The sequence below is a fragment of the Meriones unguiculatus genome, chromosome 1 (assembly GCF_030254825.1).
Source record: "Meriones unguiculatus strain TT.TT164.6M chromosome 1, Bangor_MerUng_6.1, whole genome shotgun sequence".
Classification (NCBI taxonomy): Eukaryota; Metazoa; Chordata; class Mammalia; order Rodentia; family Muridae; genus Meriones; species Meriones unguiculatus.
In genome coordinates, this window is record NC_083349.1 from 13,128,291 (window position 1) to 13,155,606 (window position 27,316).

The 27,316-nt window shown below is 48.1% G+C and overlaps 1 protein-coding gene across 3 annotated transcripts in view; it reads left to right on the plus strand.

Moving 5' to 3' along the window:
- Window positions 1–26,445, plus strand: part of Ptpre (protein tyrosine phosphatase receptor type E) — a 145,277-nt gene extending 118,832 nt beyond the window's left edge. For all 3 annotated transcript variants that reach the window (XM_060381450.1, XM_021636784.2, XM_021636787.2), the window contains 14 exons: window positions 3,710–3,786; window positions 4,361–4,397; window positions 5,500–5,597; window positions 8,041–8,160; window positions 9,557–9,720; window positions 10,274–10,409; window positions 11,093–11,242; window positions 11,520–11,613; window positions 13,091–13,167; window positions 14,191–14,325; window positions 18,863–18,988; window positions 19,747–19,913; window positions 21,274–21,409; window positions 23,399–26,445. In XM_060381450.1, the coding sequence (XP_060237433.1) occupies window positions 3,710–3,786; window positions 4,361–4,397; window positions 5,500–5,597; window positions 8,041–8,160; window positions 9,557–9,720; window positions 10,274–10,409; window positions 11,093–11,242; window positions 11,520–11,613; window positions 13,091–13,167; window positions 14,191–14,325; window positions 18,863–18,988; window positions 19,747–19,913; window positions 21,274–21,409; window positions 23,399–23,473 (1,592 nt within the window). In that variant the 3' untranslated portion in view covers window positions 23,474–26,445. The remainder of the gene's footprint in view (window positions 1–3,709; window positions 3,787–4,360; window positions 4,398–5,499; window positions 5,598–8,040; window positions 8,161–9,556; window positions 9,721–10,273; window positions 10,410–11,092; window positions 11,243–11,519; window positions 11,614–13,090; window positions 13,168–14,190; window positions 14,326–18,862; window positions 18,989–19,746; window positions 19,914–21,273; window positions 21,410–23,398) is intronic.
- The last annotated feature ends 871 nt before the right edge of the window (window positions 26,446–27,316 follow it).

Consider the following 27,316-nt stretch of genomic DNA (forward strand, 5'->3'; position numbering starts at 1 on the left):
GAGGGTACCAGGAACAAATCCCCAATGTGCTCTATGGTCCAGAACGGAAGATCAAAATGGTAGAAATAAAAAGCCCACACGGGTTTGGCACCTTTGAGGAAAGGCTTAACAAAGCCAATTCTAACCTCAGCAGCAAATATCACAATGAGCTGGGGAGTATGTTTGCCAAGGACATGTCAGTGCTAGGGTGAAGGCTGCTGTGGTCTGGGCATCTCATGACCTGCTAAAGCTGGCTGAGCCTGGGCCTGAGGTGCCTGTCTCATCTCTGGGACAAATCCTGCATGTTGCCAGCTGCCTTTTCAAAAGCTGGCCCGGGTTTGCGGCACCCTGCCAAGCACACCCTACTGTCCTCCCAACCACAGCTTTACCCTTCAAACCTTCCGGAGAGCAGCCTCAAACAGCTCTGCTGAGCTCCAGCTTGAACCCTGGACTGAAGCCTCCCACTGTTCCCAGAGACCTTTGCTCTTGAGGAATGCCTGGTAGGGTCAGGAAACTGGCCTCAGTCAGCTTCAGTGTGCTGCGTGTACATGGAGCTATGACCTGTCCAGTATATGAGCCTAGATTTCAAGCACTTTCTGGAAGTAGCTCTTCTCCGATGCCCATGTACAAGGTTTATAAACGATTTTTGGAAAGCCCACCATGATCCTAGGATCCAACTAAAGCTAGAGAAATTAACTAAAGGAGTTTTGTTTGTCAGGGCCAAGGGAGGAGGGGGTAGTGGTGCAGCCCTACTATGCTGGTGGCTCATTCCAACTTTAGACTCTGGATACAGTAGCTTTACTGCTGGATGGGTTGTGGAGATCCAAGGAAGAGGGATACCCATGCTATATTTCAGTAGCTCTAAGGGGAGAAAGGCCACAGCAAGAGGATGTCTGGGCTCTTCAGAGCAGTTGTGTCAACTGATAATTGAGATACTCAAAGGTCCATTTTGACTTCTAACTTAATATGTCACCTCTCTTGATGAGTTAAATTTGCCTTGGATTGGCCCTCATGTGTTTAGGGCCACCGTAGGGCCAAAGACATTCAGGCTTCAGGCCGTCTTACCTAACTTTCTCTCTTTATCGTTAAACCTGCTATCTCCTAAGGCTAACACTCAGGGTCTTCACCAAGAATATTTCTGAGCCAGAGGTGGCAATTCACACCTATAGTACCAGCAGCCTCCAGGCTGAAGCAGGAGGCTCTTGGGAAAGAGGCCAGCCTAGACCACCTGGCAAAAAAGTCCCTGTTTTGAGGAGCGGTGGGGAGGACAAAAAGAAATGAGGACAAGTTGGGTGGTACAAGCCTGTAATCCCAGTACTCTAAGAGGCAGAGGCAGGTTGATCTCTGTGAGTTGGAGGCCAGCCTGGTCTACAAAGCAAGTCTATGACAGCCAAGGCTACACAGAGAAACCCTGTCTCAATTCCCCCTCCAAAAAAGAAATGAGGACAGAAAGAAGGAAAGGGGAGAAAGAAAATAGAGAGGGAGAGACAGAGAGAGATAGATAGAAGGGAGTGCTAATTCCTGGTGAGAGCTCAAGGAAATGGAACTCATGGCCAAGCCCCTGCAACAGGCATATGTCGGGAGCTCAACTCACCAAAGGATCACTCTAGCATAGGCTTGGTGCCTTCCAAATTCTTCTTTCTGTTGCTCACAAGTCTGGGTTGGTTTACAGAAGAAGATCAGCCTGCCCTTTCTCTGTCTGAAAGTGTGGCAGCGCTGCAAATAGTCCTGTTCAATGTCTCCCATAAGTTTCTCTGCTCCTGCCCCTGGGTGAGGGCCAGCCTCACCCCTCCCTACCTAGGAGTAATACCTGACTTGGGGTGTTGACAGCTATCTAAGACTGTGGGTATACTGTGTGTTTCACAGGCACAGTGAGCTGTTTATTGTTTGAGTTTTTTACAGCATGGAAACGCGTTGCTGTAGAAAGGACCAGTTGTGACATCCAGTTAAGGAGAGACATGTCTGGTTATGTGAAGTGGCTGGTCCTGCTGGGGCAAGACAGTGGGTGAATCTCATGTAGTCAGATTAGGATCAGCAAGACAGGATGGGAGGATCCAATGCCCACAGCTCCAGGAGTCCCCTGTCTCTCCTGGTCTGCCCCAAACCAGACAGTAGGTTCAAAGATGCTCCCTGGCTGAAGTGCAGTGTTCACCTTGGCCTGGGAATCTTGAAGATGGACTCAAGTGCTCTTTGTCCAAAAGGCTGGATGCATGCCTGTGGGGACTGTCTGTGGCCAGCAGTCTGATGGCGCTCTGCTGAAAGGGTGCCAGGGCTGGTAATTTTAAAAAGTGAGGTTTTAACAGCAAAGTGTAACTCTTCAGAATGTAGAAGTAGGAAGCACTTAGAAGCTGTGAATGCCCAAGTCTATACAGACACTATTCTTTTTGCCCTGTGTTTCTATAGCTTTCCTTTGGTGTAAGTGATTCTAAATTCTCTTCAGGCAGTGTGACATAGTCAATGCCACGGCTGTTTCCAGCCTTGAGCCCCTGAGCAGGAGTGTGTAGACCTGTGGCAGTGGATTTGGGGTTTGGCATCCTTCCTACATGCATGGGCTAGTAGTCCCCAGAGTTGTGCCATCCCCTTCTCTGCCCAGAGTAGAACAGATGCTGCTCAGCAATGACACTCAGCCAGGGAGTCTGAGGCAACACACATAGCCCAGCCAACAGCCTTCCATGTAAAGAGGGCCAAAGCCAAAGCGCAAGCTGGCCTGGAACTCTCAATCCTCCTGCCTTGACCTCCTGAGTGCTGAGACCACAGGCCCTTCCACTTCAGTCATCTTCACAACCCACTGATGTGGTGGTAGAGCAGCCATTTCTATGGAAGAAAGGCCTGTGGAGGAACAGAGCCCACAGAGGTAGTGCAGCCCTGACCACAGCCCTGGTGCACAGTACGTCACTGCAACACCCCACACCACATACACCACACAAGTAGCCCACTATAACACACATCACGCCACACACCTGATAACACACACAACACATATAAACATTGTACCATACGCCACACATAATAAACTCACAATCAGCATGTCCTACCACACAGCGTAGACTCAGAACACTGAAGCCTATGTGCATACCACACATGCATAGCACACAATGCGTCAAAAGTGCATATACCACACACATACAGCACATATAACTCACAGCACCATTCACACCCCACCACACGCATATACACCCTACAACATAACCTTAACACATATCACATGCATGTAACATACAGCCTACACCACCAAACACACACACACACACACACACACACACACACACACACACACACACCACTGGCTGTCCTCCCGCTCTGGAAAACATCCAGTGGAGCCAGCTGGACTTTCCATAGTCGATGCTCCAACATCTCAAGCCCAGCTCCCTTCCAGCACTGGGGCAGGTGGTGAAGAATGGCTATTAGAGTTCAGAGTCCCAAACCCTTTAGCCACATGTCCTCTGGAGAGCCGGAATGAAAAGGCCTACTTCTTCATCCTGGGGTCCCCTATGTACGCCTGCAATTGCGAATGTTTGGGACCATTGTGAGAACACGGTCACCATACTCCCTGCTGTTCTGCCTCTGTGATCACGGGGCCACCCCCCTCTCCCCTAGCTGAGGCACAGGTGGACCCTGCAGAGCTCGGCAGGACTGGGGAGCCCCACCCGAGCTCAAGGGGAGACCTGGTAATGTCCTCCCAGTGACTGACTCCTTGTCCTAACCCCACGGGTTTGCTTGCTTTTCCCAGATGATCATTCCAGAGTGATTTTGAGCCAGGTGGAAGGAATGCCCTGCTCTGACTACATTAATGCTTCCTACATAGATGTAAGTTGACTTATTTCCTTTCCCCTGGCCTGGCATGGAGCTGATGAGGAACATTCAGGGGCTGAGTCTGAACCATGGTGTGGTTCCTCTCTGATCCTGAGTACCCGTGGTCACATCGAGAGCATGAGGCCAGTGTGCTGTCCCAGCTTCCATCTGCTGGGAATTCACAGAGATAACAGATCCAGAGAGGATGATGATCCAAGTAGACACTAGAGATATTCAATCCCGGTCCTTATGTATCTAACTAAACAAACCACCATGGGGCCACGGAATTAACTTAGTTATCTTTGAAATATCATTTAAAGTTTTAATTTTCTTACTTAACGTATAAAGAAATAAAAAGATTTATACACGTGAGCCCAATTAAAATTATAAACATAGGTGAGTCTGCTTGTGGGTGTGTAGGAAAACCCACAGTAAAACAAAAGTACAGTAGTGAAGGCTGCAGGGAAATGCTGTCTGTTATCTCTGAGGCTTTTGTTTTTATATTATTTCTTCTGTTTTCTGTGGTGACTCTTCTCTCTCCCTCCAAAAACAGCCCTGCATAATTATAGGTCTAACTTCGCTTTTCTAGGGTTACAAAGAAAAGAACAAATTCATAGCGGCTCAAGGTAAGCTTTTCTATGTAGTTCATGTTTGCGTAGTATTTTTATAAAGTGATTTGAATATCTAACTGCCAACCATACCAACAATTCATGCTGGCTTTTCATGTGTGTGCACCGCTGTGTCACTGTGTCAGACGCCCACGTTGTGTGCCACCCCCCCCCGACTTCCACAGCACACACAAGGCGCCCCCACTTACCCTTCTGCCACCCCGAGACTCACATTTAGTACCTGGCTTTGGCTTCTCTCAGCTCTCTGTGCTCCAAAAGCTTCCTACTTTGGGGGGGAGGGGGACAGAATAGAGGAGCTGTTAGATCAAGGTCATAGCCACCATGGCTCAGTGACAAAATCATGTCCTTACCCTTATACCTAGTTCCCCCCTGTGCTTAGAGAACCTTCTAGTCTGCCAGAGGCTGTCTTTCCAGGAGGGCGCCGCAATTCCCCAGGGATCAGTGAAGCTGAAACAAGGCTTCCCTTCCCCCTCCTCCTTGGCCAGATTTCCTAAAAGTAGAAGCGCTTTTACCCATAGAGGACCGACCTTGCCCTCTGTAAATGAGAGAAAAACCCATCATTGATGGGTTTGTCAAGGGAGGATTTCCCCCTGTTCCCTTCTCCTTAGCATGGAACTTTTAGCCTTAGGATTGCAAAATAGTTGTTGTACCTCTAGGCGCTGTGTCATATTCACACAGGAAGTGGACAAAGGGCAGAGGAGTTTCTTCTTCCTGATATCCCTCCCTCCTTCCCTTCTCCTCCCTGCTTTTCCCTCTCCCTCTCCTCCCCCTCAAGCACACACATTCACACACACTTGCATTCCAATTTAGCAGTTCTGGAGGGACTGGTGACTCTGAGGGACTTAAGGATGTGGTGGCCCCCAGCCAGATGCTAGGAATGTAAAGCAGAGATGGCCCTCAAACGTCTTCCAGTAGTCACACTCCCATCCCCTTCTTTTTGCCTGTGAATCAGCATAACCACCCAGATTCTGCCCAGCTTCACAGAAAGCTTCCCTGGTGTGGGGACTGTCATGTGCCTGGGGAAGGTATGATCCTTCCAAGGCTGAATTCACGGGCTAAGTTTAGATGCCTTGACCCTGAGCCTCCCCTCTGCACACAGGCCCTAAGCAGGAGACAGTGAATGACTTCTGGAGGATGATCTGGGAGCAAAAGTCAGCCACCATCGTCATGTTGACGAACCTGAAGGAAAGGAAGGAGGTAAGCTCCCTGCACAAGCCCTACAAACCTTTCCCTGTGGGCCCGCACTCACCAGGGAGGCCTTCACCACTTCCTCTACCCAGGTACCTCTCTTCCTTCAGTGGGGGGCAAACAGCGCTCAGACCTTCCAGCACCCTCCCTTGGAGTCAGTTCTCCATATTTCTATACCTTACTGTCCTGCTCCAACATAAGGAGTCAGAGGATCCATTCTTTGTCTGAGGATCGTCATGGCTACCCATGGCTCTAACTCTACTGGAGAGGGACGGATTTTAGAGAGAGAGGCACTGGTGTGTTTCTCATGTGGTGGGCCTTGCTGCCGATGAACACCATCGCAGAGGTCTTTTCAAGACTAGACAGATGGTCTCCAACAAGAGGCTCACGGAAGGCATGCATGACCTGCTGGATTTGAAGCATCAGCTAAGATTGTGGGGTACAGTCTCCTGGTCTCCCCTCAAAGCAGAACCCGGTAGCATCTGCCGGGCCTGTGTCTCCATTCTCAGTGCCAAGAAACCGGCCCAGATGCAGGCTGGAGGGGAGAACAGCAGGGACCTGGGAGACTTGAAGCCCTGGCAGACCTGTTGTTTGAAATATTTTTCCAAGCGAAGGGGAAGGGAATTGGAAGCCTGAAAGAAGCTTCGTCAGGTGGGGAGACCCAGCATATTCTGGCATGAAGGCCCAGTTTGGCAGAAGGTATCTGCTTGCTGGGCCCCCACCTAGAACTCTTCCCCATGAGTGGCACTAGCCTAGTCCTAACAGTACCCCGTGTGCTGAGGACATGGGCAGGCCATGCAGGATTTGAATGGAACACCCAGCCTTGGGGTATACAGGAGAACAAGTACGAGTCTTATCTAACAGGAAGCAGACCTCTCTCAGCTCCAGGGTACCTAACTGGTGGGCCCATGCCCAACAACACAGCAAAAAACCTCCAGTGGCCACTTTCAGCTTTCTGATCTATCAGAGAGAGGCCGGGGCTTTGTTTTGTTGGTGAGACAGCAGTGGGGACAGAATAGAGATTGTTACATCTTACTACATGTCTCCTACCCTTGTTATCCTTTGTAACCAATGGAAAGAGTGACAGGAACAAAACTACAGTAGTAGGTTTCCTGTCCTGTGAGGAGGATCCCCTCCCCCTTCTGAAGACAGAGAGGCTGACCCTCACTAGAGCTCTCAGGTCTCGGTGGCCAACTGTCTACAGAGTCCAGGTCTCTGAAGGGTTGCTGCTTCAAAAGGCCAGCACCGTAGCCCTAAGCAGAGGCAGAGGACCTCTGTCCCCCTGTGTTCTGGTGGTGTCATCTGTCTCAGTGTCCCTGAGAGCCTCCTGCTGTATTTTTCTGCCCTAGCGACAGGGGCTGCCTGCTGGTGCCCTGAGCTTCCACTACCTCAGAAGGGAGCCGTTTCTCAAGAGAGTTCCTTTTCCTTGGTGGCTTGCACTGTGGCCTTCTTGATGTCCACATCCTGGGCAGAATATTACAAAACCCAGCTGGCTGCTTGTGACCTGAGGGTAGGACAGCTGAGAGCTCCCAGAGCCTGAGACCCCTGTTCCTATCTTTTCCAGTCTTTCAAGGAAGAATTGCTTGAGAGTCTCCTGAGCCCCAGGGGGACCAAGACTCTCTCAAAGCAGACCACTTGCATGTCACTAAAGGCCACATTTCAATGCCCTGTGACTGTTTGTTTATGACAAGGTTGATGGTCTTCATGGTGTCAGGCACTTTTTGCTTCAGGGCCATATCGATCTTGGACAACTGGCCAGTTTGACGTGCCTTTCCCTGGCCATTTCTGGGACAAGCTGCGAGGTGCCTGGGAGGCTTGCTAAGTTGTAGAGCTTTCTCCAAGGAAGATTGTGGGGCTCTTTTCCCTCCTGGGGTGGTCTTCCAATCACTCACATGCTGTGCTGATGAACAGCTTACTGCCTGTTAGGTGCTGGGGCTTCAGGAAACAAAGGGTGCCTGGTGCTTGCCTCTGTGGCCTGGAGTACCTCATGGGTTTTCATGTTAGTGTGACCCGGTGAATGACTGCAGGGTGGCAAGCATGAGTAGCCTTACCAGAAGGAAACAGAGTGTTGGGGCCTAGGGAGATGTCTAAGGAGGGCATTCTGGGAGTATCAGGGTGAGGCTCACTCCAGCCAGAGAGTTGTTGGGGTCAAGCTCCCTAGCACTAAAGGTAGCCGGTTTGTGGTCAGCCATGGCTGGTTTTAGGATGTGAGAGTTGAGGGAGTGAGCAAACGAGATGTTACTGTGTCCAACCCAAAAACCACTCTGGTTGGTCCACAGCCACATTTGCCACCTGCAAGACTTCTTCTTCCCCCTTCGTAAAAGACACACTCACTCAGGATGATCCTTCCAGATCATGCTGTGCTGACTGCCGACACCAGTCACTTGCCTTATGCAGATGGTGGAAGGCCATGTGTTGGACGGTGTCTCGACTCTTTTTTCAATCCTCACAGGAGAAGTGCTACCAGTACTGGCCAGACCAGGGCTGCTGGACCTATGGGAACATCCGGGTGTGCGTAGAGGATTGCGTGGTCCTGGTGGACTACACCATTCGCAAGTTCTGCATCCATCCGGTAAATATAAATGTCGCATGTTGGCTTCGTGGGGGCTAGGTTGGGGAGCTTTACAGTGTGAAGGGCTGCCCCACCTCAACCCACTCCTAGCACGGCAGGAACACCCACAGAGGCTGTGGTTGCAGGGCTGGGCCATGTGACAGACTGGGACAGGGTTAGTGGACCAAGGACCTGAATCTTCAGAGTGCTGGGCGCTCTGACTTCCAGCAACTGTACTGGACCTCCCCAGGAGCTGGGTGAGCCAGCTGGAGAGATAGGAGGTTCAGTGGGGAGCCTTCCCCACTGCACCGAACAGGCATTTTGCCACCGAGCGATAGCCATAGTCCTGTATGTCTTTTACACGTTAGTATTGTGAAACAATATTGTTTGTCTGTTGGAGAGAGGCTCTCACTATGTGGTCCATGCTGGCCTGAAACTTTGTGTGTAGAGCATGCTAGCTTCAGACTTACAGAGATTCACCTGCCTCTGCCTCCCACATGTTGGTAATAAAGACATGAGCCACCATGTCCCATGACGGAATTGTTTTATAGTGGTGTCAAAATTATGTTCAGAATCTCCCCAGTGTTTTTTCACGCTCATTTCAAGGCTGCCTTCAATTAAAATGCTTGTGAACAAGGCAGATGAAATGAAGACTTCAGAGACAGGCCATTTTCTTAGGAATCAAGTGTAGAGAAATTGATGTGATTAGGTTGCAAAATCTAAAAGAAGTTTCTAGAAGCCACTGCAGAACATCTTGAAAGGATGGGCTGGAAGAGTGGCTCAGTGGCAGAGCATGGGCCTGAGGCATCCCAAAATGATTATCCCTTGCTGGCCTCTCTCCTAGATACATAGAATACACACACAAACACACACACACACACACACACACACACACATGCACACACATGCACGCACACACTTTTAAACACACTAGTATTGTCAATTTCCACCATCAGGGAAAGGAACCTTGCTGTAAAGGCTTGGATAATCTGTGAGGAAGAGTCTGGAGGTCCCCAGTGTGTAAGCTGACCTTTCCTTCCCACACTGACTCTTTGAGACGTAAAGAGTATACTGGTGATGGCTCAGTATATGGTATACTGGTATACTGGTATACAGGTGGGTCTGTGCAGACAGAGCAGGCAGGCCCACTTCAGAGCTGGAATACCTGAGCATTAGGACCAGCTTTTGGGATGTATGACTACTGGGATGCTGGCCTAGGCATAACTGAATGTGTAAACCCTTTGCCAGCCAAGAGCTGACCACAGTCACATCTGGCACAACCTCCCTGCAATCCGGGGTTCTCTGTCTTTGTGGACACTGACCTGGCATGAGCCCCAGCTGTCCTTCAGAAGATGCTGAGTGGTCCAAGTAAGGTCTTCCCATCTCCCGCCTCTCACCTCTTCCTTATCCCGTGCAGCAACTTCCGGAGAGCTGCAAAGCCCCACGGCTGGTCTCACAGCTACACTTCACCAGCTGGCCTGACTTTGGGGTGCCCTTCACTCCCATCGGGATGTTGAAGTTCCTGAAGAAAGTGAAGACACTCAACCCTTCACACGCTGGGCCCATTGTGGTCCACTGCAGGTATGTCAGAGAGGGGCAGCCACAACAGGAGAGGTGGCCGATGGAACAGAGGTCGGGTGGGCATAGCTAGGGCTGGTGGGCATGAAGTTTCCCTGGTGCACCTGCCCTAGTGGTGCCTGAACAGAAACTCAGTGTGTAAAACTCTTAGAGGCTGACAGATCCAAGCTGATGGCTGGCATGGGAGCTCTGGGCAGGTCCACTGACCTTGCCCTGTGCTATCAGGCACCCCTAGGATCACTCAATTTCCATACCAGGAAACATCCACATTAATGGTAATAAAAAGACAGTATTTGGGGGTAGGAATAATGAACAACACACACACACACACACACAAACACAAACACACAAGCCTTCAAGTCCTGAGATAAATGACTGGGGCAGCAGTGCCCTCTGGTGGCCTTGCATAGATTTGCTCCGCATTCTTCCAAGTTGCATCCTACTTAATTTTGCCCTAGGCTGCGTCCATTGTCCCCAGATTCAGGCATCTTCCCAGGCTTGCCATTTGCTTCAGGAGAATGTGACTCATGAGGTGGCATCTTTCTCTTCCCTGAAGCGCGGGCGTGGGCCGGACAGGCACCTTCATTGTGATCGACGCCATGATGGACATGATACATTCAGAACAGAAGGTTGACGTCTTTGAGTTTGTGTCTAGAATCCGCAATCAGCGCCCCCAGATGGTCCAGACGGATGTGAGTGGCACCTCTCCCTGCCCTGGCCTAAGCATCACAAAGCACTCAGGTGCCTTTGCCTACTCCACAGCCGCCCCCCACCCCCCACCACCCTTTGCCGTGTTTGGTTGCTGTTTTCTTTTGTTTTTACAGTACCAGGTATTGTACCAGGTCAGTCATGTGAATTCACTGTACCATTAAGCTATTCTTCCAGCCATCCTTTTACTTCCTGAACTTCAGTCTCACTGAGCAGCTACACCTGGCTCTGTAGCTTGGGCAGCTCTTAAATTCGTCATCTTCATGTCTCAGCCTATCAAATAACGAGAATTTTAAACCTGCACCACCGGGCCCATCTTCTAGGTCTGGTTTTCATAGGCAGGTGGCCACAAGCTATGAGCATGCCCGGTGTCAGACCTGGTGTGACACTCATTCTGTCATTTACCTCCCATGGGAGTCTCAAAGACTGGACATCCTGATCCTTAGTATGCTCATATGCCGTAGGGGTGATTCTAAGCAACTGGCATGGCCCCTGGTACCCTCAGGAGGCCGTGGCCATTACTGTTATCTTCTCTCACCCTGCATGACCAGTCTAAGTGATCACTAGTGGGCTCTTGCCCCTCAGCCTTGTCTCAGCAGCAGAAGGAAAAGCGTGTACTCCTCTGGGCCCAGGGCAGGCTTGAGCAGCACCTCCTGTCTCCCGGCAGGTTCAGTATACATTCATCTACCAGGCCTTACTGGAGTACTACCTCTATGGGGACACAGAGCTGGATGTGTCGTCCCTAGAGAGACATCTACAGACGCTACATGGCACAGCCACCCATTTTGACAAGATTGGGCTGGAGGAGGAGTTTAGGGTGAGTACTGCAAGGCAGCTTCCATGCCCTGGGGTGGATGGGCTAAGGAGCCAGGGGGAAAAATGGTGTCTACTTATATGAAGCCTCTTGGCCTCAGAAAGTCAGGACATGGGTGTCTGGTTGTGAGCTCCTGGGGAAGAATGACAGTGCAAGCTACATATGGGATTACTTAATCTCTCAAGGTCAAAGCGACATCTAGAGATGGAAACAAACTTCTGAGCAGGACTCCTGTTGTAGGCCTGTCATGCTTTGCCCTAACTGCATTTCTTGGCTGCAGAAGCTGACCAACGTACGAATCATGAAGGAGAACATGAGGACGGGCAACCTGCCTGCCAACATGAAGAAGGCCCGCGTTATCCAGATCATCCCATGTAAGGCAGTGGGCATGCAGGCCTCAGGTCCTGCACCTTTGTACATCATGCTAGGGAGCAAGTGCCTCTGGACCCAGTTCTGGGCTCTTGGGAGCTGTTGTCAAATGCTATGAAGAAAGAACTCTCCAGGGCTACTCTGGGGCATCTCCACAAACCCATGAGGATCTCAGGTGGTGCCTAGAATATAGCTCAAAGGCAAGAGACCAGAGCTTCTGTATAGGGAGGGTTTCTTGGAACCTAAAAAGCTTGTCTCAGACATGAGCCTCACTAGAGCTCTCTGGTGCCTGAAGGCCCTGCCCCTCTTACACAGGGAAGAATAAGTAACATGGCCAAAAGCATGCACATGTCAAAGGACTAAATCAGACCAAAAGTGAATTCAGCTTGCCTTGGGCACCACATAACATTGGCCTGGGGTAGAGTCAATGCTGGCCTGCCAGCAAAGATCAGGATGACTAAGGCAAAGACCAACAGTGAGCAGGGAACCACATCTGCCCCCACCAGTGAGGAACATAGAGAAATCTGCTCAGACACAACTAAAGAAGCATGTGGAAAGCACTGGCTTGAAGAGAGGGCAATTCACATCACACACATGTTGCTTCATGTCCTCCATGGAGCGAAGGCTCAGCAACTGCCTATCACCACCAAATGTCTGTAAACAGACCTTCTCACCATGCCCACCTCTTCTCTGGAAGCGCAGCATTCCAGGAGGCTAGGCAATCCGCCCCCAGCCTCCATCCCTTGGTTCTCTGTGGCCTCTGTCTCCCCTGGCAGCTGCAGCTCCTATCTGGTCATCCTCCCCTTATTTCTGAATGCATTATTTTTAATGCTTCTAGCTGGGGACACATTATACTGATTCTTGAAAAATGAAAATTATAATTGGATTGTTTGCAGGACTTCCCCAAACCAATTTATGAACCTATTTGATAATAGAGACTTCTCTAATAGTTGGCCTAACAATTATTAATTATTTTAACATTCAATTATTAATAAACAATATAATTAAATGTAAAATATTTATAACAGATAAATATATTTATTATTAATGATAAATAATAAATATTATCTATTTATTAATACTAGTCTTTTCCTGTTGCTGTGATGAAATACCCTGACAAAAACAACCTAAGAGTTTATCCTGGCTCAGAGTTCAAGGGCACAGTCCATTGAGGTGAGGAGGTCAAAGCAGAAGGAGCTTAAAGCAGCTGTCACATCCCAAAGAAAGTCAGGAAGCTCAGAGAAATGAATGTGCACTGATGCTCAGCTTACTTTCTTTATTGTACACAGTCTGGGAGTCCCTGGCCAGAGAATGGCCCTGCCTACAATTAATATGGGTGTCCACATCAGTTATTGTAGCTAAGGTAATCCCATGCCAGTCTGTCCTATAAGTCTAGATTTTATCAAGTTGACAGTTAATCTTGAGCATCAGGCTATGAGGCAGGGTCATAGCTACACTAACAAAGGAACTCCTACCTTGCAGATGACTTCAACCGGGTAATCCTGTCCATGAAAAGAGGCCAAGAGTACACAGACTATATCAACGCATCCTTCATAGATGTATGTATTTCAGCACTATGTGTGTTCTGTGCAACACGTGACTCCTCCTGTGTGAATATATGCTCTTGCGTGCGAACCATGCTTTACACCCAATAAGAAACACCAACACACTATTTTCTTGGCAGAATTAGTTGCTTTTAAAATAATAAATAGTGAGCCAACTGTGGTGGTACACACTGACAATCCCAACATTTGGGAAACAGAGCACAAATATTAGGGGTTCAAAGCTAACCTCAGCTACATAGGGACTTTGGGGCCAGCCTGGACCACATGACAGCCTGCTTCAAAAATTCAAAACAAGGGATGTCAGCTAAAAGCGCTTGCTGCTCTTGCAGAGGGCCTGCCCGGGTTTGGTTTGCAGCACTCGCATAGCGGCTCACGATCACTGTAACTCCAGTTTCAAGGGAGCTGAAGCTCTCGTTCAGTCTCCACTGGTACTAGGCACGTACATGGTATACATCCATCCAGACAGACAGACATGCAGGCAAACACTCATACGCATAAAGTTAAAAGGCAATAAATCTTTAAAGTACAAAAATCAATAAATAATGAGCTTTAGAAATGGGGCCTAGTCTCACCACTGAATAATTGCCTATTTCCACGTGACTCTTAATGGACAGCTTCTCTGCATTTGCATGTGCATGACACCACGGTTATATGTGCAGAGCACGTGTTGGCTCGTGAGGGATGTCTGTGACGTGACCCCACATAGACTGGGTAATTATCTGTCTGGGCACACAGCTGGGGCCAGTCTCCATGAACAATGGAGTTGGCAGAGACAAAGACAAGAACTTTGTGGCCAGATGCCTGTTAGTACTTCTGCCTTCACTGGAGGGAACTGATGGGGACACTACCCTGGCTTCACACTCAGGCCTTCTGCCCCTCCTTGACAGGAATATGGCTGTGACATAAAGAACCCATTAGAATCTGCCACTGAGTGCTTTCCTGTTAACCTCGAGCCTCTGATACCCCTTAGACGCGTGACCATGGCCTCTGAAGGCCCTAACCTCTGCTTCCCTCAAGGGCTACAGACAGAAGGACTACTTCATGGCCACTCAGGGGCCTCTGGCTCACACAGTTGAGGACTTCTGGAGGATGGTGTGGGAGTGGAAGTCACACACAATTGTCATGCTGACGGAGGTGCAGGAGCGGGAGCAGGTGAGCAGGCCGGGCAGCAGCCATCTGGGTGAGGGGGGTAGCTAATGGTAGGATGCCTCAGCAATGTGGGGCCTGCGAACACATGGGTGACACCAATGCTGGAGGTGTGAGGAGGGAGGGAAAGAGAGAGGGAGGCTGGAATGACTGAAATTTTACTTCATCTATGCTTCGGATGGGTGGAAGGGTGATTAGCCATAAATAGTCTCTGCCTTAGATATTGTTACACTTGTCTTGATGTTCCAGCAATTTTTTCAAGATCAAGTAAACAATTTAATTTTTTAATTAATTTATTTATTCACTTCCCATCTTAATTGTCTTTCCTCTCCTCCCACTCCCACACTCTCTACTTCTTCCTCCTATTCCCTCTCCCCTACTCCTCAGAAAAGGGGACTCCCCCTTACCAACTCACCCCAGCACACCAAGTCGAAATAGGACTGAGCACATCCTCTTACCCTGTGGCCTGGCAAGACAGTCCCACCAGGGAGAAGTGATCAAAAACAGATCACTGCCATGTCAAAGGCAGCCCCTGCTCCTCTTACTAGGGAACCCATAGGAAGCCCAAGCTGCCCATCGGGTACATCTATGTAGGGGATCTAGGCCCAGTCCATGCATGGTCCTTGGTAGGTGCTTCAGTCTCTGTAAGCCCCTCTGGGCCCTGGTTAGTTTGCTTTGTTGGTCTTTTTGTGGAGCTCCTCTCCCTTCCAGGTCCTGCTATCCTTCCCACCATCCCCCACCACTACCAAGTTCCGACATTTTTTAAATGTCAAGGTCACAGCCTATGAATGCAAAAGGCATTTACTTACTGTTTGCAAGACATAAAGGCAGATATTGATCTATGCACCTGGTTGGTGTCCTAATGAAGTTAGATGACTTTAGCATTTCCATTTTCCCAGAGATCCACCTGTGGCTTAATCATGTCACAAACTCAGAAAAATATGCTTTACCAGTACCAAACATCACTCTAAGTGCTACCCCAAAACATGGCCACAGCTCTGAATCTGTGTTTTTGTTTCTTTGCTTTAAAAACAAAAAACAAAAAACTTTACCGATCTATGCTTCACCCAGGAAGCAATCCATCTCTTTATTTTATTTTATTTTTAATGTATGAGTGCTCAGCTGCAAGTACACCTACATGCCAAAGGAGGGCATCAGATCCCATGATCATATACCACCATGTGGGCGCTGGAAATTGAACTCAGAACCTCTGGATGAGCAGCCAGTACTCTTAACTGCTGAGCAGTCTCTCCAGCCTCACAATCCATCTTTTTAAGGGAAGCGTTTGCTAGGGTCTAATGTATTCATAGCATTGGGCAAACATGACTTCCTGTCTAATTCCAAATTATGGCTACTACCTCAAAAAGAAAACCTATTCCATTAACAGTCAGCCCATCCCTCCTTTTCCCAGCCCCTGAGAACCACTGGCCAGCTTCCTGACTCTACTGACTTGCTTTCGTGGACACAGGTGTAAATGCAGGTGCACAGTTCGTGCTGTTTCAGGAATGAGTTTTCCATCATGTCATCAATGCTCACCTGTTAGGAGCATATATCTGAATTTCAACCTTTAACAATTTAACCTATGTGAACAATGTATCCTGACCATATCTCCCCTAACTCCCCTTTCCTCTTACCTCAGGTAACCCCAGCATGGCCCTCTCTCCCCTCCTCTCCTTCACTTTTTCTTGTAACCCATTGAGTTTCTACTAATGCTGCCGGGATGCTGACTTGTTCTTAGCTCTTGAGTTGGTCTAGAGCCAGTAACTACAGCTGCAGTGAGTTCATGAAAGGAATGGCCATACCATGTCCAGAAGGCAGCTTTTCACAGCTCTTCTCTCCGTCTTCTGGCTCTTACCTTCTTTCTGCCTCAGCTTCTGTGATCTTCCTTTTCCTTCCCTGAGCCTTGGTGAGGCCGGGACTGGGGCATGGCTGATACAGATGTTCCATTTAGGGCTGAGCACTCAATACTGACTTCATTCTTTGTTGTTGTTGTTGTTGTTGTTGATAGTTTTCAATCGTGTGAATGGTTGTACAACTTGTACTCTCCAGTTCATCGGTTGATGGACACGTGCTATTTCCACTTTGAGATACTGCTGCTGTGCTCAAATTTTTGCACAGGAATAACTTATGTGTTGCTCATCTTCATACCTAGAAGTGAAATCACTTCCTTATAATGTAACAATATCATAAACTCCGATCATTCAATATTTTCAAGATTTTAAAACTTATGTACTTGGAGGGGTGTTCGTTCATAAGACTGCAGATGCACACCAAGGGGGGGTTCCAATCTCCAAGAGCTAGAGTTTTGAGCAACTGTGAGTTTCCTGATATGGGTGCTGAGAACCCAAATCTGGTCCCTTGGAAAAAGCAGTTCCTGCTCTTAACCTCCCTATCCCCACCCCCATTTACATTCCCGATTGCAGTGTTCAAGGGCTCTGAATCCTGCATATTCTTGACAACATTGGTGTTTTGTCCTCTTGGTGAAAACTATCTTAGTGATATGATATTTGCTTTTGGGGGGGGGGACATTAAATCAGCTGGACATAGTGTACTTACCTATAAATCCAGCAACTTGGGAAGTGGCAGCAGGAAGTTTGGAGAGTTTCTCTCTACTCTCCTATGTGGTAAGTTCAAGGTCAGGTTAGAAACCCTGCAAAGGCAATACCTTTAAATCATATATATTTGTGGCTAGAGAAATAGCTCAGTGGCTAGGAGCACTGAGTGCTCCCCTAGAGGACCCAGGTTCAATTCCCAGGACCCACATGGCAGCTCCCAGTAGTCGGTAACTTCAGTTCCAGGAATCCATGTCAAGAGGCATGCACATGTGCACACATATATACAGACATACAAATGAATACACACACACGCAAGCACACACACATGTGAGTGGTATGTCTGCATCTGTGTGTGCACGCAGGCAAAATACCCATACATATAAAATAAATAAACCTTTTTTAAAAATCGTATATTCATACCTAAAGAAACAGTTATTTTATTTTGCTTGTGTTAAAACTTTATATAAAGATTTTCATTGTGTCCAATCTTCTGGGGCTTGATTTTTACAGAGAGAAGGTGCCTTTGCTCTCTCTCTCTCTCTCTCTCTCTCTCTCTCTCTTTTTAAGGAATGTTAAAATAGAAAATTTTATTATTGGGGAAGTTTGCTTTTAAATTAAAGTGGTTTTTTTTCTCTTTTTTTATGCTTGTGTCTGTGATTATGATTCAGTCCCTTTTTTGTTGCATTTTGCTACAAGGAACATGCATCCTGATCCATTTATTCAGCCCTTCTTCCATCCTTAACAGTGGGGCCAATTCTGTCCTGTTGCTTGAAAAACACTGATGAGGTGTTTCTGCCAGGGGTTAGCAGGTGCCAAGTAGACAAAATGTCAGATTGCAGAGTTTGTCCAAGAATGAGCATTGCCAGTTGCTGTATAAAGTGGTTTTTAAAGTGAGTATCAGCAATGAATAAGACACATTCATCGGCACATCTAGTGTTCTGGGAGTGCCTGGAGTTCTCCAGCACCCTGATCCTTGCTAGGTAGGTATTAATTTAGCTATGATTGGCTTTTCTCTCAATCCTTGACCTATTTATGGATGGTCTTGTATAAGATGTTTTTCCTTGCTTTTTATCTATATTATAACTTTTCTCAGTGCTGTGATAAAATACTGACAAAAGCAGCATCAGGAAGGACGGATTTCTCTTGGCTCCTGATTGGGGAGTGAGTCTATCATGGCAGCCAAAGCAGAGGGCATCTGGTCAGATTGCATCCGCAATCAGGAAGCAGACAGCTGGGCACATGTGGTCCAATCCCTTCCTCCTGATTATTCACTCCAAGACTCCAGCCCATGGAATGATCCCACCCATAGTCAAAGTGTGTGTCCCCTGTCTGCTGAATCCCTCTGGAAATGCTCAGAGCAGTGTAGGTGTGTGTCTGGTGGATTCTAAATCCTGTCAGAGTGTCCATGAAGATTAACGACCAAGCAAAAAAGTGCTTGTTTTTCTACGGGGCTGTTTGTCTGCTTGTGGTTTAAGAGTTCTTTACCTATGGCGGGTGTTTATCCTGAGCTACAGTTTCATTTGGCGGGTGTTTTACTTTTCACTCTTTGGATGATGGTTGTTGATGAAGGAAAGTGAACTTCATTGCAATCTGATATTTCTGTCTTTTGTCTCCGGAATGGTAGTCTTTTATGCCTTCTTATTTAGTAAGACACAAAAAGTGTTCTTCAAAGTAAAAGAATATTCAAGATCAAGATTTCAATATAGGGTAGTTTACTGGCCCATCTCTAGGAGAAGCTGCAGCGTTCCTGTCAGCCTTGCGCAATGAGTCTGGGACTCAACCTAATCTTCGAGTTCTGTCCATTGAATAAATCCTCCTTTCTCTCATGTACCAAAATTCCAGGCTTGTTCTCTCTTCATAGTCAACAGGAACTAACAAGATTCAGATCCATATTTACACAAGAGTTTCTGATCACATGAAATGGCCCGACATCAATTCTGTACCATAAGCGGCAACAACAAAACTTTTTTTGTATTTTGTTCCCCTAGGATAAATGCTACCAGTATTGGCCAACAGAGGGCTCGGTGACTTATGGAGATATAACTATAGAAATAAAGAGCGACACCCTGTCTGAAGCCATCAGCGTACGAGACTTCCTGGTTACTTTCAAACAGGTATCGTTGCTGTGATTCCCCCAGACTCCAGTGGGCCTCAGGCAGCAGCATCACTTGGGACGTGCTTACTGCTATACCCCGGTGGGCCCTGCCCTTGTCACCATTCATCTGTTCCTAAGTCCCAGGGAACCATGTGGGGCCAGTGGAGCATCCGGTAGGAAACATCCTATGAAATCCTGGCTTCCACAGCCACCTGCCTCCCATTAGAATCTGAGTTTGATGACAGAGAGGTTGATTTACTGGGCCCTGGCTTCTGGGGAGAGTGACCTTAGCTGGGCCTGGAGGAACAACGGACCTAAAGGAAGGTAGAGAGGCCTCCTGAAACCCTTCCAAAACCTCTCAGTGTCTCTGTCCACACTGGACCTTGAGCTCTGGCCACACAAAGCCTGGGCTGTCTTGTTTAGTGAGCAGTAGGAGAGCTCACAAGCTGGGTCACAGTCGGTTGAGGAAGGCTGTGCCTGTTCAGATACTTGTTCTGTCAGGGCCAGCAGCAGCCTAAGCTCTGAGCTTGTCTCCAGCCCCTGATGGGAACTCAGAACCTAACTTCCCAGAAATGTGAGTCTTATCTTTGAGTAAAGCCACCAGAGCGGCTGAAAGTGCTGCACAGACTAGTGGGGGTCCAGATGGAAGAATCGTCTCCTGGCTCCTGGACTGCCTAGGAGGGGTTCAGGACCCAGAAGGGCCCATGGGCAGGCAGGCAGGCAGATCCCTGGCAGGGTGTGGGCCAGCGTCCTCTGAGACTTCTCTCCCATCTGCAGCCCCTGGCCCGCCAGGAAGAGCAGGTCCGAGTGGTGAGACAATTCCATTTCCATGGCTGGCCTGAGGTCGGGATCCCCGCTGAAGGCAAAGGCATGATTGACCTCATTGCAGCGGTGCAGAAACAGCAGCAGCAGACAGGAAACCACCCCATCACCGTGCACTGCAGGTGAGCTGCCCCTCCCCCCCCGTGGTGCCCTGTCCTGGCGGGCCAGCAAAAGCAGGCCTTATGTTTCTAGAGACCAACTCTGTAGCTAGGGAGAACTGGACAGCTCCTGTCAGGGGAATTGTTTCCCTAGACTGTGCGTCACCTTTTCTTTCATACACGCAGCACACACACCTGCATAGATGGGCCCAAAAGCCACTTCATTATGTATGCAGAATGCACATTCGGGAGGAGTCAGAACGGACACAGGGTACTACATCCTGTTGAGGTCACACAAACCTCCCAGGCAAAGCCCTCAGATGCCCTCCTGGATTTCAGCTTAACTGTGTTCACTCTGAAAGGCAGCTCTGGCTGCTCCTCCCTCCCCCATTTCCCAGCCTCTCTCTCTCCTGGCTTGGGAAATATTCAATACAGTTGAACAAAAGCACAGGATGGAATACGAAGACTCCATGGACAGGCCCAGACTGGTATCTGTGTGTGTGTGTATGTGTGTGTGTGTGTGTGTGTGTGTGTGTATGTGTGTGTGTGAGAGAGAGAGAGAGAGAGAACATGAGATTATTTAAACATAATCCATGAAGGTGAGAGGTCAAGGTCAAGAGTAAACCACCTTCATTTGGTTTCCTATTGGCTGATTAAGCTATGTGGGGTAGCCAGGGAGCCCCAGGGATCCTCCTATCCTCACCTCTCCAGCCCTGGAAGGACAAGCACTCACCACTGTACCCAGCTTTTCTTTTGTGACATCTGGGGATTGAATTTGTGTCCTCATGCCTGCACAGCAAGTTCTCTACCAGCTGAGCCATCTCTCCCAGCCCCCAGTCTGGGACCTCTAAAGTCAACCTGTTCCAACATTCAATGCCCTCACGCAGACTCAAAGTAGAGGCACATTCCTGTTATCCCTGGAGACAGCAACTAGCCAGGTCCATGGCAAGAAGCATATGAAGAAAAGTGAATGTATGACGGATCTACAACAGCCCTGCATCCCTGGCTGAGTAGATCCTGCCTGCCCCAGCCAGGGATGCAGCGCTGTTGCAGATCGGTCACTGGTCCCTGGGGGACTGGTAACCAGCCAGCCTAGCCAAGACAGGGAGCTCTAGGTTCAGTGAAAGAGCCTGTTACAACAGAAGGCAGAAAGCAATCAGGAAAGGCGACAAACATAGACCTTGACTGCCGCATGCACGCACACACATACACGTCCACACATATGAACACACAGAGCACCACACACAAAGATACAGTCAGACGTGGGTGCCTTTCGGGGACTGGTACTTCAGTTCTGTCCTAGGGGTCAAGGGTAAGTGCCCGGGCCTCTTTCTGGCGTGCATTCTCATTTGCTTTGCCTTCACTAAGCGTGTTCCTTCCACAGTGCGGGAGCAGGGCGGACAGGTACATTCATCGCACTCAGCAACATTTTGGAACGAGTGAAAGCCGAGGGACTCCTGGATGTGTTTCAAGCTGTGAAGAGCTTAAGGCTTCAGAGACCACACATGGTGCAAACCCTGGTAAGAATCCAAATGATCTGATGTTCCAGAAGAGTGGAGAATTGTTTCATGCATTTGATGTTGGTTTCATTAAAGGAACACCCGGTGAAAAGGAGGGTTGGGAGGGTGTGTGTCCCAAGGAGCCTGACCCAGCTGCAGCCTTTTCACAGGAAAGCTTTCCCCTAGTCTTAGGGAGAGTCTTCCCAGCAAGAGGAGGAGCTCCTGTACCAACTTTATTTCCATTTGAAAACACTGTTGCTGAGTTCAAAAGCAGCCCCGAAGTTCAAAGCCCTGCTGCTTGTTATTTTTCACGTTCCACTGTTGCGTTTGGTCTGTCTTTGGAAGGTCTCATCAACCTCAAGGCCCCTTGCCTGGGGAGGGGGGGTTCTCCTAACGTCCAGTTGCTCTACATATTCTCTTTCATTACCCAGCTCACACTTCCTGGTTAGAGGGAGAGAGTCTGCACTGAATTCCAGAATGTTTCATGCTGAAGGAGCAAGGGCAGCTTTAAAGGTGGTTCTCAGCCATCGTCCCCAGAGTCACCTAGTTAGGACGTCTCTCTCACCTGCTTATTCTCCACACTCGTGACAGGCAGCCTGATCCATGTGCAATAGGTGGGCTGCGGTGGTGATAATGGAAAGGCTCACATGAACCTAAAACATTTAGTCTTGCAAATTCTTGTGACATTCGTATGAATATAAAACCATTTGAGCAGGGCGCGGTGGTGCCTGCCTGTAATCCCAGCACTCAAGGAGGCAGACACAGGCGGATCTCTATGAGTTTGAGGCTAGCCTCTATGAGTTTGAGGCTAGCCTGGTCTACAAAGTGAGTCCAGGACAGTCAAGACTACACGGAGAATCCCTGTCTTGAAAAAAAAATGATTTTCACTTAACAGTTATAAATTAGGCAGTGTGAATTTTATTTTTCAGTGTTAGAACTGTATTTTTTTTTCTTTTTTACCATGTTAGAAATAGTTTTCAGGGCTGGAAAAGTAGCTCAGAGGTTAAGAGCATTGGCTGTTCTTCCAAAGGTCCTGAGTTCAATTCCCAGCAACCACATGGTGGCCCATAACCATCTATAATGAGGTCTGGTGCCCTCTTCTGTCTTACAGGCAGGCAGACTATTGTATAAATAAATAAATCTCTTTTAAAAAAGAAAACTTACTTAAAAAAAAAAAGAAGTAGTTTTCATACAGGTGTGGTGGCACATGACTATAATCCTAATACTTGGGAGGTTGAGACAGGAAGGTCAAGAGTTCGAGGTCATCCTAGGCTCCTAGGCTACAGGCTAGGATGGACAAAATGAAACTCTGCCTCAAAACAGCAAACCTCTCTCTCTTTTTCTTCTCTCTCTTTCTTTTTCTCTCTCTCTCTCTCTCTCACACACTTGTTTCCTGGCCTTAAGAGATAGCTGTATTGATTAAAAAACAAACAAACAAACAAACTTGCCTTGAAATCATAAGGACCTGAGTTTCATTCCCCCCCAGCGCCCCCCCCCCCCCAAATGATGGCATGTGCTTGTAATCCCACACTCAGGAGGTAGAGACAGGCTTCCTGGGGCTCAGGGGTGGCCAGCCTAGTCTACTTGGCAGTTTCTAGGCCAGTGAGAGACCCTGTCTCAAAAACCAGGCAGATAGCACCTGAGGAAGGCCACCTGAGGTTAGCCTGTGTTCTCCACATGCAAGCAAACATGGCACAGGTAGGCCCACGCACGCACAAACCATTTCCCAATGTCAATATGAAAAGCACAGTTGTTTTCCTCAGACCATTCTGAAAACCCACCAGTTTGAAACGGAAACTTGACGTTTTCCACATGGAAAAACAGCTTGGTTTAGAACATGCCTTGTGCCTAAAAACCACATTATGTAACAGAAGCTGACATGTGGGGAGGAGCCGCAGACTTTGACGCATCAACAGACTGACTGACATCTGGGCTTTAAATGCATCTTCTGATTAAATGCATCAAGCATGTGTGAAGCAACTTATTAATTCACTCTCGTTCTCTTTTCAGGAGCAATATGAATTCTGCTACAAAGTGGTACAAGATTTTATTGATATATTTTCTGATTATGCTAATTTCAAATGAAGAGTCCTGCCTTAAAATATTTTTTAATTTAACGGTCAGTATATTTTGTAAAAAAAAAAAAAAAAGAAAGAAAAAGTCAGGTTAATTTATTTCCTAGTGGACATTAATATCCTTCCTAATTCCTTTGTATATATTTTGTTATGTTCCATAGGCTACCTGCTGTAAAGTTATTAAAGTGTAAATGGCCTTTTTTAAAAAGTCGGAATGCTGTGTTAAGGTCAAATGCTATCTGGGAAGTTAATATGTCTGCTGATATCAGTCAGTATCTTGATTCTGTTAGATCTACGTCATGTGACGTCACATGTCATGCATCTATAAACATAGTTCCTGATATGTCAGACATTTATGAAAGACACTAAACATGAAGCCCCTTGTGGAGGAAATGGTTGCGGACTCAGAGTCAGGTCACGTTTCCTGTTCCCACCAATAGGGCACTCAGGGCGTCAGGCGTGGCAAACAGCGTACGCGGGGGCTTTGGGACAGTCCTCGGGGTCGGCCATGTGGCTCATCCTCACATTTGAGAGCTCAGAGAAGAACTAGGAGTGGGCTGTACTTCTACCACCTGAGGGACCAAGGCCTGAGGACTGCCCTCAGATCATATATATAGTGAGAGAGAGAGAGAGAGAGAGAGAGAGAGAGAGAGAGAGATTTTGCAACCTGAATCCAGGTCTCAGACCCACAAGGGTAGATGATGGCTTTCCTGTGAGTTTTAGAAGGCATTTACTTATGAGAGACCGTGTCTCCGCCACTGTAGAATTGATAAAAAGAGGTGCTGGTACCACATCATCTCTTCCCACAGGCCCCCAGTATCCCCAAGCTAACCATCAGAGCTGTGTTTCGGGAACCACCTGCTGTCCATCTGCCTGCATGCCTGGCTCAGAAGCCAGCCGGCCTCATTTCCAGGGCTCCTGCCACTGGCCCTGCTGCCTGTGCAGACCTTAATTGGGCCTACAGGCTCAATGCAAAACTACTTCCCTCCCTTCCACACTGAGGTAAAGTGTCTTACACACACACACACACACACACACACACACACACACACACACCACACGAGCACACACACTCGAGCACACACAGGTAGAACCAGTAGAATGATCGCAAATAATTGCACTGCAAATTTCCTGACAGGTGTTTTGGTATATCAGGTTTTCTTTGTAAAAAGTTAAGATGGTTTGTAAGAAAAGAAATCTTAAGATCTAGATTTGTACAGTTTTTTTTTTTTTTTATGACCCACTCCTTGGTGTTTAATTTAAAAAAAAAAAAAATGAGAGAAAAAAAATCCTAACTTGAAGTCTAACTGAAATGCTGCTGAGACCTCCAAGCACAGATAACAGTGACAGTCACACTGCCTGAGGGGAGTAGGTTAGGGGAAGGCTGGAGAGTGGGAAGGATAAACTTGGAAACATTGACTTCAATAAATCTTCTTATGGCATTTAGGTATCTAGCAAATGAGCACAATGTAAAAAAAAAAAAAAAAAAAGACATCTGTTCTAACTCACCGAAGGCTTTGAACATACACAGTTTGGGTACTTTTTTTTATTTTTTTTTTACTTTTTAAAGGAGAGAGGAAAATATAAAGGTCTCATTTGCCACCCTCGTGGAGGATTGATCATGCTTGTTTGTCCTTGTTCATGTACAGTCTGTACGGGGGACAACCCCAGGGTCTGCCGCTGCCTCATACAGGTGAACAGGTCACCTCACGCCCCACAGGTCTGAGTTCCATCCAGAGGCACAGCTGGCACCCAGCATGCAGGGTGAAAGCCGACAGTGGCTGCCGCTGTCATCACCATCAGCTGGCAGGGCTGGCTGCTTGCACTGAGTGGGGCCTCCCCTTCTCGATGCAAGTGAAGCGCAGGCAGAAGACCTGAGGGCAGGGAGCTTTCCCTGGCCAGTGGTCTCATTTGCCTCCGTGTTAGACCGCAAGCCCAGAGCCTTGCTTTGACTAAAGCCGGAGAGAGGGCAGTATTCTTCTGTTCCACATCCCAAGCCCACTAGAACGAAGGTTGACCTCACACTGGTCCCAAGCCAAAGTTTGGCCTTGCACCTTGGCACCCCAGTTTAGTGACTGGCCCTCAGAATCCCAGGCATTTCTTGTATCAAGGAATGCCTTTAGGGTAGATCTTTTTTCAGGATGTCTAGAAAATATTCTATTTGTGTGTTTTTCCTCACCTTGGGGCTGCCCCGAGGTTCCCCTGCAGGAGCCCTACCTGTTTCTAAACAGCTTGTCCCATTCCAGAGAGAAACAGAAGCCACCCTCCTGTAGGCACAGTTGGGGCAGCACCTGTCCTTCTGTGGAGGGGCCAATCCCTGCAGTCTCTTGGCTAATGCCACCGCCAAATTCAGCCTCCTTAAGGTGCAGAGCCTCTGTGTACAAGGGAATCCTAAGTGAGGCCTCGGCATCTTCTCTGTGTACCTGGCATGTCCTTCACTAAGTCCCAGGGGGTCAAGTATACACCAGGGAACAGCCTGGCACCGACAATGACCTTCTCGTTTCTCTGTTGCATGCAGTTGCGTTCAAATGCCAAATAGTAATCAGAGCCCGGTGTTCTGATCAGGTGCGTCCCTTGGTCACTGTGTGACTTGCTTTACTTTCTCTCTCCATGTGCTAGATGAGCGAGGAAAGCACACCTGTGTTTTCCAAGGTATTTTTATGTGTTTTTTAAAAACTTTTTAAAATGAGCCTGAAACCTGTGTTTCAGCATCTGGAGACATGGACATGCTGTTGGGTTTTCTCATGTGTATTTACTGATACATCTTTGTTTGTAACCAAGCCATGTTTAATTTATATGTGCAATCTTTATAATATGTGTACGTGTCATGGTTCCAACTCTCATATATTCTTTTGATTACATTTACCTTTTGATCTTGCTCTGATTATAATGCCAGTGAATGTCGCTGAATTCTTGGGACATGCAAACTGCGAGATCAAAAACATCCTGATGCAAGAATAAACCTCTGACTACCAGCCTGGACTTGTGCTTCTTTCCTTGTGTTTCTGAACTTCATTCCTACGTCTGAAGTCCAAGTCCCTTTAGACATGGCATGCATTGAGGGCTGGGAGTGTAGCTCCATGGAACAGTACTTAGCATGTGAGTTCCCAGGTTAGAACCTCAGCACCAAAGACATGCATTGGGCTTACAAAGACAACTTAGAGTCTTATTTTTAAGTGAACGTGTGTGTGTGTGTTCAGGTGCATGAGTTCACAGATACACATGGAGGCCGGAGGACAACCTTGGGTGTCATCCTTAGGAAGGCTGCCCACCTTCTTGAAGAGAGGGTCTTTCAGTGGCCTGGGGCTGACCAGTTAGGCCAAGACTGGCCTGCCAGTGAGCACCAGGGACTTTCTTATCTGAACTCCTCCAGTGCTGGGATTACACCACGCTCATCTTCTTTAGGTGGGGTTTTGGTCCTCATGCTCACAAGCCAAATACTTTACCAACTGAACTATCCAATCCTACTTCAGGCTTTTAAAACTTAGGTCTGACTTGGCCCAGAAGCAGCTTCCAGGGGGTGAGGGGTGAGCATGGAGCCAGAGAGGCATTAGGTCTCAGTGCTCTATGGAAGTCAGATGTCATGCAAGAGGCACAGATGTTGAATCCCTGTGCAAAGAACTGTTCTGTCAGGGTTCAGGGAGGACTCTGAGCCTGGAAGTGGAGCCCCAGATCTCTGGGGAACATGGCAGCAATCTTTGATGCCCCTACCCAAATGGGATGCGTAAGTTCTTCTAACAGCCTTTCTCCAAATCTGAAGCTATCTCACCTCCCTCGCCAGCTCTCCTGTGTTCTTTACGCCTCTGATGACCACCCCTCCACCTCTTAACTCCCCTTCCACTTTCCCTTTGTT